General features: G+C 41.4%; 2 protein-coding genes across 2 annotated transcripts; one reads left to right on the top strand and one right to left on the bottom strand.

Moving 5' to 3' along the window:
• On the bottom strand, positions 1-1,202 carry LOC119741321 (histamine H3 receptor-like). Its single transcript, XM_038217072.1, has one exon. It carries the CDS (start codon positions 1,200-1,202, stop codon positions 99-101), a length of 1,104 nt encoding a protein of 367 aa, XP_038073000.1. The 3' UTR covers positions 1-98.
• A 5,784-nt stretch (positions 1,203-6,986) lies between these two features.
• On the top strand, positions 6,987-8,770 carry LOC119740517 (histamine H3 receptor-like). Its single transcript, XM_038215859.1, has one exon. It carries the CDS (start codon positions 7,160-7,162, stop codon positions 8,243-8,245), a length of 1,086 nt encoding a protein of 361 aa, XP_038071787.1. The 5' UTR covers positions 6,987-7,159; the 3' UTR covers positions 8,246-8,770.
• Positions 8,771-11,294: the final 2,524 nt, after the last annotated feature.

Genomic DNA, 11,294 nt, shown 5'->3' on the forward strand with positions numbered 1-11,294 from the left:
ATATGTACATTGAACATTGGTATAACTGAACATTATGTAAAGTTTGGATGAACACGATTGATTTAGCAAAACCGTCGTCCCTGTGGTAGTGATTGAAATCAGTGCAACGGGCGAATTTTTCTTCGGAGCCGGTGGTTCCAAAAGCAGAGGGTTTTGATAATACCCCGCCTGATCCTTGGACTAGTGGCAGCATAGATGAACGGGTTGATCGCTGAGTTGACCCACACAGTGTAGGAGACACCATTCCATAACAGCCAGCTACAATCTATCCCCATCGCCACCAACATGAACTGCAAGACGTAATAAGGGGTCCAACATATGAAAAACACTCCCACGATAAGGGCCAGCGTGATAGCGGACTTCCGTGAATTTTTGTAGGACCTTTTGGTATCTTGGGATGATTGGTCGGTGCTGTGGACGTGTGGCTCGTTTTTAGCACCGGGCTCTGCCGGTGGGTGGATTGTGTCTAGCTGCATTGGAGAAACTGCCGTACGAACCAAGCCTTTAGAGCGCTTCAGGATGTTCGCATACACTTTGCAATTCAAGTAGGCTAAGATGATTGCTGGTACAAAGAACCCTACAACTATCTGGATAATATGAAAAGAAAGAATGTACAGCACGCCGAAATCGCAGATGACTGAGTAATTAACCTCACCAAAGGCTCTAGCATTGGGCCAAAGATCATTGCCTAAAACTGGTAAAGCATTGACTAGCAACGCCAGCGTCCATGTACCCGTTATGAGGCAACAGGTAAGTTTCTTGCTCTGATACTTCCGATACTCCAGGAATTTGGTCACCATGAAATAACGATCAAGACTGATGAGTGTCACTGCGAAGGCGCCCTGCATACACGCCGAATAATCCATGATAGTCCAGAAGGTGCACACGGCTCGCTGAAAGGGCCAGTTACCGGTATATCGCCAAATATTTTTAATTGTCAGAGAATTGATCCCAACACACAAGTCTGCGCTGGCAAGGTTCAGAATGTACATATTGGCTACATTAGACCTCAGCTGCTTGTCTCTCAGAATCACTACGAAGATCAGAAGATTACCAGACACCGCCAAAAAGCACATGAGCCATACAATGGTAGATATGAAAATCTCGATGTGTGCAGGGTGCGAGAATGCGCCAAGGAGACTGTAGTCTGAAGACGAATACGTGGAAGTGTCATCTACGATACTTGCATCGCTGGTTGCCATCTTACAAAGACGATTTTGAATTATTTTTTCGATTGGTAGAATTCAAATACACCCTCAGTCCAACAGGGTTTTGACCTATCGCGTTAGAATCGCGTTAGAATCGCGTCAACGCAGCTTGTGGAATATTGTCCAATTGCATGATATACAAATGGACGAGGAACGCGCAACATCTGTGACCAAAACTTGGCGTACAAAAATTTCATAGGGTTGTCTAAGGGGCGTGGCTAACTCGCAAACGGCGATAGGTCACTTACATCTATGAATGCAGACTGTATTCCGGTAACCATGCATACCCAAGAATCTCCCACGATACTAATGCGAGATTACATCCTATCATCGCTGTACGAATCAGAACAGAGTGACATTTGATATCGAGGGCGATGAACAGTGGCAACAATGGTCCAAAGGTTCATGTAAAAGCAACAGAGTACATGCGATATGTATGATGAATAAACTATTAGGGAAGTCACAAATACTATCACATGATTGATGAAACTGTCGCCGTTTGCCTAAACTCGTAGAATTACGCGAACAAGATTACAGACCAAACCATCAACGCCACGGGGCACTTAGCACACACACGCGACTGAGGATATGAACTTCTCGATGGGTACGGTAACATACGAGAAAATACGCCACATAGAAACTGTAATCTAAATCAATCTTAATTGGTAGAATTAAGATGACATTTTCGAGACCATGCGCGCAAAATGATGCAAAAGATAATGAGAATGTGGTATTCTGAGAGTGATTTCGTAAATCTTTAACAAAATAGTTAATAAGATTACACCCGCACCCGAGACAGGCGTTCTACAGTCGAACAAACCAAATTAATGTCAATATTTGATTTTAAGGGATATTACGGTCTGGAATACGCCCAATTAGGCCTTAAAAAAACCCGGTTTTTTTACAAAATATTATTAAATGAAAAGTGCATTGACAAGTAGAAAGTAAACATCCACACGACCATCCTTTTTGTGTGTGTTATTTTTGCGAGAACCATATGTGAGAACGAATTTCGGGGTCCCGAAAAGTCGAGTTAGTTATGAATCCAGACGCGCAGTGTTCGGCTTCTGCGGACGTGTAAGAAACCACATTAGTGTATTGGTGCTGTGTGTAATTTTTGTGATACACAACGTGTATCGTACATTGAATGAAAATGACAGGAAAACGTGTGCGTACTCCGTCGTGTCCGATGTAAACGACCGAGTTTTGTCCGTCTTTTCTCGGGAACGTTAAGACATTAGGTTAGTTTTATTTCAATTTGACCTTTTAATTAGTATAAGTAAACACTCCAAAACATGAAATATTCGTTGATTTCAGGCGGTAATGTTCCTTTAAGTTCATGGACAATCTGACGTCTCAAACAATGAGTGACTTTACGCGCTAAATAGACGCCGAAAGATCAACTGTCAGAGTCGTTCAGCACGATGTAACTGTTGTAAATAATAAGGTAACGTGTTGTCAAAGTAGCAGGAGAGAGACCAAGAAGCCAGGTTCAGTATTCTTTTACTCACACATCAACATCAACATAATTAATACATGTACTGATATGTTTTCTGTCCTTCTTTTGTCCTTTTCGGCCATAATTCAGACATGGATTTATCTGTTGATTTTCATGGGTTAGAAACTGCTCAGGCAAAACAACGTCTGAGACAGAAGTAGGGCATGCTCTTCGAAAACAAAACACATATGTGATTGCGCAATAGCGATCTGTTCGTTATTCGTTTGATTGTACATAATTCTCCAGTGTGTTTCGTTAGCCTGTCTGAAACCAATCATCTATTTGGGTCGACTCGAGTCGCTTCTCAATATTTATTTAGTAAGGCGCAACTCTTGACCGTGAAACTGAATCGGGGTTATTTAATTGTGAAATGCTTGTAGATGTGCTTTTAACTTATCTGGGTCGGTCCAGTTCCATAGTCGGTCTTATCCACTCGAAGTCATGTTGTTCCTAATGCATCGAAACAGAGACAGACACTAAGTGGGTAAATATTTAAAGACATCAGACTTGCTGAAGCTTTCGTTCAGTGTTTTGCAAGAACAAATTTACAAAGCTGTAGCAATACATGCCTAATAACAGGAAAATACAACTCTGAAACATTTTCCTTGTTTTTTTAAACGTGCCTGTGAATGTTAATGTTTTGGGTATCAGGTTAAATCTGAGAGCTTTTTATTGCAAATACTGAAATCACGACATTCCGAAGTCTCCTGGGAAGGCATTGTCGTCCTCTCCAATTAAGACTCCTCAGCCACTCATTTGGTGGAATGAGGGTGACCGTCCCGCACTTTGATTCAGAACCCACTCTCACTGTCTGATTTATTTATGTTCCTTTTTTGAAGAAGAAGAATAAGAAGAAGAAGAAGAAGAAGAAAAGAATATACACAAAACCCAGGTAATTGGTCCAATTACAGACCACAGGTACATTAAAAAGACAAACACCAGTGTAAATAGGACCAATTATACCCTACAAAGGAAAATTTCATAAAGTGTACACAAACAAATATACAATTACCAATACATAATGAACAATTAAAAAGATACACTTAAAATTTGACGTACAGTGTTTTATTTTTGGAAAGGAGTAGAAATGATACAGGGAGAATTGAAATGATAGCAAGACTTTATCTGGCTTAATACCTTATAATAACCAGTGGCAGGAAAGAAATCTCCGAAATTTAAAAGGACGCATGAAATAATCGACGATTATAGCCCAAGTAAAAATGTATTTACAAAAAGCCGGTTATCGGGCCTACTTTATAGAAGCGACATATTAACCCACTTTTGATCGGATCTGGCATTATTGATCACATATGAAGTAGTCTTGGCCAAAGACGTCAGTGATCAAGAACGATAGTTGCATTGTTATGTAGTGCCCCATCATATTTTTTTTACTCTCTCTCGCTGATGTCTTGGTCATTTCCTAGGAATGGGGGGGGGGGGCCATGTTGCGCTCATACCGTCGGTACAGATTCCAACAAACACTGTTCCTTTTTACAGCTCCATGCTTGATCACCGCACGTAGCGCGTAAGTTTACAACCGTCGGGTGCGACATTGAACCTTTTTCTCTATCGCTGATTGGTTCCCTAAGAAAGCTTAGGGAGAAAACAACGAAACAGTTAAACCGCTGAAACGAAATGGCCAAGACGTTAAGGCGAGTAAGCCCGCTGGTCCAATTGTTATGCCACTATAGAGGGTGTACTATGCACCGTCCACTATCGACCACTAGCGTCTTGGGCCAAGACTACATACAAAGCTGCTGATTAAAAGCCAATTTGCTAATTTTGTTGAGTACTTTTTGGCAGCCCCTTTCCCCTATGTGTTTCAGAAGCCTTTTTTAACACTGCAGTTCGTTTAAGGGCTTTTTTGTGACAACGCCACGGCTTCCCACTCGTAGGCAGATAAGTTGACAACCAATAATGTCAGATGTAACATCACTTTGTAGTTGAGAGTACCGTTCCAGTTTTCTTATAGTTGAGGTAATTTTACAAATAGGATACAGACTGAATTTTGCCGGTTGGTCATGTCGGTGAATTCAAAAGAACTGATCAGGCTCGAACCGATTGGCTACCGTGTCTGACGTGTCGGCGTCCCGACCCTAACCTCCTCAGTTAAAAAAAAAAATCACCGAAAAGAATCGCCGGTAAAAAATACGAATCTGCCTTTATTTGATAATGTTAATTATACCAGAAGAAATTTGAGTATTAGCCTACACTTACGTGCATCGCTACAAAAAACTTTTTGATCATACGGTAATTTATTGACGATTTTGTTGTCGTATCGGCAATATTTCTAGGAAAACTCCGGCCAATGAAAAACGATCCGTGTCACCAGTTCAAAGTACAGGCTTTCATACACAGCACTCCAAGCGTCACATAAAACCCTCCTCCCACTTTTTGCATTTCACTCTGTTGGTTGAATATTACTGATATGGTCCTCCTTCTTCAAAATATATGGATTTGAAGATAAAACCCCCACTATACAGAGAGTGCGGAAAGCGACATCACAGCAACAGTGCTGTAACGTGTCAACAAAATACGAGCGATTTCTTGCAAGATTTAGCGAATCCGTCGGTGCAACGGGCAAATTTTCCTTCGGAGCTGGTGGTTCAAAAACAGACTGAGAGGGTACCCCGCCTGATCCTTGGACTATAGATGAACGGGTCGATCGCCGAGTTGACCCACACAGTGTAGTACTAGTAGACACCGTTCCGCATAACAGCCAGCTACCATCTATCCCCATTTAAGAAATACCATAATGTTCAGTGCTTCTGAAGATAGCATGTCAGTAACGTCTATCGCATAGCCTATCAAAATTCACAGCAACCGAATAAACCCTCACGCCTCCCTTGTGTGCAAGGGCGGATCCAGGGGGGGGGGCCAAAGGGGGCCATGGCCCCCCCAAAACGAAACCAATTTTTTTTTTTTTTATGTGACATCGCAATAAAGGCAGGCAATGAGTACACCACCATCTTTTCCTCAAAAAAACATTGGTTAAAGTGGTCAGAAATTGCCTCAGATCGCACCACAGAGCATCTAGAATCCAAAAATTTTTCGGGGCCCTTAAGCGGGCCCCGAACCCCACGCCGTAATTTTTTTGACCCACATTTTTGGGGGACCAAATTTTTTTGGCCCCCCCCCCGAAAATTGTGTTCTGGATCCGCCCTTGCTTGTGTGTTGGGTTGATGGTCATTAAACAGACCGATACCAAAGCATGCAATCTAAACGTATTAAGCCAAGTTTGCATCTGACACCGCGCGGTCAGCGTAATTTTTATTCCCAGGAGGGTTAGGGGCAATGTCATGAATAATTCATGTTTATCCATGAGAACGGACAATGACATCAACAGCATTGTTGTTAGTTACTCAACTAGTTACAATACATTTTAAAGAACGGTTGTCGTCGAGCTACCACACAGTAGCCTAGTGGATAGCGAGAAGAGCTATGGATACAAAGATCCCTGGTTCGAATCCACGTCGTCGCTGCTCATTTTCATCAGCTATTTTTCTTCTCCAAATTTATCACTGAGATAATTTTAAATTAAGGGGAAAATAGAACGAGAACCTAAGTCTTGCAATGATTCAAAGGAAAAACTGAATTATTCATGACATTGCCCCTAACCCTCCTAGGAAAACAAATTACGCGCGCGGTCACACCTTCCAACCTGCATTTTCATGAACCAAAGCTGCAAACAGTATTGTTCCGCATATAATGAATACAAAGTGACAACCAACTATGAAATATCAAGTTGAGAAATTCTGGCTTCCTGCTATCATGGCGACAGCCTCCTGACCAAAATAAGAAATCGTCGGCAGAAAATACGATTAAAGCTGTCCTTGTTTGTTCAAGTTTAATGATATCAAAAGTATTTTGAGCAAGTACACTCATTTCAAGACTTAAAAAGCGTTGAGAATACGCTCATTCGGAGCACTTATTTTGAAATGAAACGTGCGACGCAAATTACGTCTTAGTGTGGTCAAACTACTCATTTTTTTTTCGACGAAGATTGTGCACCCCGAAAATATTTTTTTGCCAGATTATTACACAAAAACCGGCAAAGTTGAGAGCATCATTATTTTTTTCCTTATTTCAATAACCTTTTGATTGGGCTATTCGTGGAAATGCGTTCCAGAGCCCAAAACGGCGCAATTGTTTCCCTCCATCCAACATTAAACGATCAAGTATTATGTAACATGCCTCATGGGATCGTCTCTTGGTGAGTACAAAAACAATTGTCCGTTGTTTTGGCGTCATTACTTTCGCATGCCACCTCCTGTACGGATCGACTGGTCAATAGAAACTGCACTTTGTTTTTGCACAACAGGCTCCATTAGTTGACATGCTAAGTGGTGTAAATAAATGGTTTCATACTTTGCATTTGAGTCCACATTACGTAAGAAGTTATTACTGACTCGGGTGGTTATAACGTCAAATTATCTTGTTATCTATTGGCAAGATGGCAACCACCGATGCAAGCGTCGTGGAGGACAATTTGACGTCGTCTTATTCAGACTACAGTCTCCTTGGCGCATTCTCGCACCCTTTACACATCGAGATTGCCATTTCTACGATTGTATGGCTCATGTGCTTTTTAGCGGTGTTTGGTAACATTCTGATCTTCGTAGTGATTCTCAAAGACAAGCAGCTGAGGTCTAATGTAGCCAATATGTACATTCTGAACCTTGCCAGCGCAGACTTATGTGTTGGTATCAATTCTCTAACAATGAACAATATTTGGCGGTATACCGGCAACTGGCCCTTTCAGCGAGCCGTGTGCACCTTCTGGACTGTCCTGGATTATTCGGCGTGCATGCAGGGCGCCTTCGCAGTGACACTCATCAGTCTTGATCGTTACTTCATGGTGACCAAATTCCTGGAGTATCGGAAGTATCAGAGCAAGAAACTTGCTTGCGGTCTTATAACAGGTACCTGGACGCTCGCGTTGCTAGTCAATGCTCTGCCAATTTTAGGCAATGACCTATGGCCCAATGCTAGAGCCTTTGGTAAGGTTAATCACTCAGTTATCTGCGATTTCGGCGTGCTAAACATTCTTTCCTTTAACATTGCACAGATAGTTGTAGGGTTCTTTGCCCCGGCAATCATCTTAGCCTGCTTTAATTTTAAGGTGTATGCCAACATCCTCAAGCGCTCTAAAGGTTTGGTTCGCACGGCAGTTTCTCCAATGCAGCTAAATACGGCCCACCCACCAGCAGAGCCCAGTGCTAACACTAATTCATCAGCCAACATCACTTCCCGAGACACTAAGAGAACCTACAAAAAACACCGGAAGGCCGCGGCGAGACTTGCCCTTATCGTGGGCATGTTTTCCATCTGCTGGATCCCCTACTACGTCTTGCAGTTCCTATTTATCGTCGACAAGATCAAGTTCAGCTGGTTGCTGTGGAATGGTGTCTACTACACCGTGTGGGTCAACTCGGCGATCAACCCGTTCATCTACGCAGCCACATGCTCCAAGATCAGGCGGCGTTTGGTAGAAGCTCTGTGCTTTTGGAACCATCGAATTCTGCGGCGAACTCGCTAAAAATATTGCGTACAAGGAAGGCAATAGACCCCACACATGATGACCCCAAGAACCTTGTTTCCTTGTACTTTTAAGTGTACTTGCTGGTTACATATTGAAGTTCTTCGTAAGTGAATTAATCAATTGCGTTTGTTATTTTGCGCACCTGCACATGTTTTTTAGTACAAACTGATTCACGAAATAATAAGATTCACATTCATTTACTCACGTCTTATATGAGGTGTGTTTGCATAGTTCGTGTCGAACGTTTTACTCGGAGACTTTGTAAATTTTAATATTTTTGGGGTAGTAATTGTTGACAGTTATCTTTGATATAGTCCTACCATAATTGCATGATCTGAGATGGCATTTTTCAACGTTAAAAATGTATTGCAAACAAAATTGGTTGTTGTCCAAACTAGTATTTATCGATCACTTAAAGGGTATATGACATGCATTTTTGTTAGAAACATATTTCGTGCAATTTTCCACTCCTCTTAAATGGAGTGGAGTGCTGTGGCCTCGTGGTTAAGGGCATTGGATTCGTGGTCTGCAGGTAAAGCTACAGGTTGTGGGTTCGAGTCCAGCCTGTGGTCATGGGCGTGTGCCCTTGGGCAAGGCACTTTGTCACTCATTGCTTCTCTCCACCCAGGAGTAAATGGGTACCTGTGAGGGCAGAGATGGTTATTGTGATCGAATTAGCTTCCTTGCGCCTAACATGCTGCATTGAGCTGTATACTCCCCAGGGAGCTGAGATGGTATTTGGAATGTTTAATTGGCCCAATGATCAGGGGTAAGAATAATGTGCTTTACATTATTTTGATCTTTATTAAAAGCGCTTTATATGAACCCGTTATTATTATGCCAACTGTTTGACATCCCTTTTGGTTATTTTTATTTACCAATACACTGTAACAATACCCTTGAAAATGGCAAAACAAAATTTGAAAACACGGTAAAATGGGACACAAAGGTGCATTCTCAAGGATTGCATTAAAAAAACCGCATTGCATGAGCCCTTTAAGAAAAATCGGTACTTATGTTGTTCGGAACTTGGTATTTCATCTGTGTAATTCGGCTTATCTTATACTGCCTGAAAGCCTGTCATGTCTTTCATAAAAATCCAGACATATATGTCAGAATTTCTATGAAAGACATTCCATTGGTTGCGTATTTTAGGAAATGAAACCACAATCCCCTCACAGTAGTATGACCATCTCTGTTTTTTATTCCGTTTTAAAAGAACAACAGTAAATCAGGACTTTTTTGTGGATACGCTACTGCGTTACATTAAAAACATGTTGTTATCCTGGAAGAATATTCTTTTGAGGGACCGCTACATTATGTTATTTTAATTCGGGACCGACGCATAAGCTAATTGTGACCCATTTTAATCTAGGTCTCCCGACACTCTCTTAATATCTGACTATCCTTTTAAGTCCGGAGCGAGGCTTAACACTGCATCGGCCAACTTTATAGAGGAATTTCTTTTTTTGAAATGTTTAAATATAAAAGTGGCATGCTATTAGATATGAAAGCACTCATTATAATTATGTCCAAGATGACATCAGTTGTGTATGGACAGGTTAAACAATAATTACTAAGTAGATTATTATTTAAAAAAAGACCATGGGTTCCCCACAACCGTGAAAATGCGGATCCTTTTTGTTGGTTAATCCTATTTCCCCTGGTCTTCAATGATGCTAGTGCTACAATATAATGTAGTATGCAAAAAGCACGCATAACACGGATTTGGGATCGCACTGGTTGCCTGAATCCCGCCTCTGCCATCGAAGACGAGAAGATAACCCAAGGGGGCTGCGGAGCCAGTCTTCTTTATTTCTTTGCATTTGCTCTCACTTGCATCTGACTATGCCATTGCTATGTCGTAGCAATTGAGGGCTCACACACTTCACTTTATGCAAGTCCATTTAATCATGACATGGGACCGGGACCGCCGTATTGAAACGAGGCTAGATCCTCCCACATCAATACTCCGTATTGCTCAGTAAATCCAAAGTATGGCTAAGCCTTGCAAAAGTCATATAAACCGTGAATGTAAAGGTAATTAATCAATGGTGTATGGCGTGCATTCTTGACATTTAATCAAAAATAAAGATATCTCTATTTATAATAGAGACATCTCTATTGCTAATAGAGATATCTCTATTAGCAATAGAAATATCTTATCTCTATTTTCTAATTGAGATATCTCTATTATTAATAGAGACATCTCTATTAATAATAGATGTATCTCTACTACTAATAGAGATATCTAATCAATGGCCGATACCGACAACATTTTAAACTTGTCAGCTTTAAACGGCGCCAAAATGACAAACCTTGGATAAACAATCACTTACGGAGGCTAATAATGCAACGTGATAGAGCCTTTAAAAGAGGAAATGGTACTTATAGAAATTTAAGGAATAGAGTCCAACGGATGATTAGATCTGCCAAAACACAATTTTACAGTCGTAAAATAGAGCACTTGAAACAATCCGAACCAGGAAAGTGGCACCAGCAGATCCGTCATTTGACCGGGCTAACTAAACGACCTTTATGCCTTCCTAGATGCAACAATCCACCCCTACAGGTAGCCAACGAGATCAATTCCCATTTTGCTGAGATATGTTCAAGGCTACCTCCACTTGACACTTCTACATTGACCCCATACCTGCCAGCACCGCCTGTACCTGTAATACACCGGAATCAGATATACACTCATCTTCGTAAGCTGAACACATCCAAAGCTTCTCATCCTGATGACTGTCCCACAAGACTTTTGAAGGAATTTGCATTTGAACTGTCTAACCCACTTACCATTATTTTTAACTGTTGTCTCAGTTCTGGGATTTTTCCAAATATTTGGAAAAATGCTTCACTTTGCCCTGTTCCTAAAACAACCCGAGTCACCAGTTTCGACCAACTTCGCCCTATCTCCATAACGTCTGTGATAGCCCGAATCTTTGAAGGTTTCTTGGCAGACTGGATTATGAGGGACATTAGACTGGCTATTGATACACAACAATTTGGGAATTTGAAAGGTAGCTCCACTGACCATTATCTC

Source organism: Patiria miniata, unplaced genomic scaffold (genome assembly GCF_015706575.1).
Source record: "Patiria miniata isolate m_02_andy unplaced genomic scaffold, ASM1570657v1 HiC_scaffold_5, whole genome shotgun sequence".
NCBI classification, from domain to species: Eukaryota; Metazoa; Echinodermata; class Asteroidea; order Valvatida; family Asterinidae; genus Patiria; species Patiria miniata.

Excerpts from the sequence above, each read along its gene's own strand:
- LOC119741321 (XM_038217072.1), bottom strand. The coding sequence starts at position 1,202 with ATGGCAACCAGCGATGCAAGTATCGTAGATGACACTTCCACGTATTCG.
- LOC119740517 (XM_038215859.1), top strand. The coding sequence starts at position 7,160 with ATGGCAACCACCGATGCAAGCGTCGTGGAGGACAATTTGACGTCGTCT.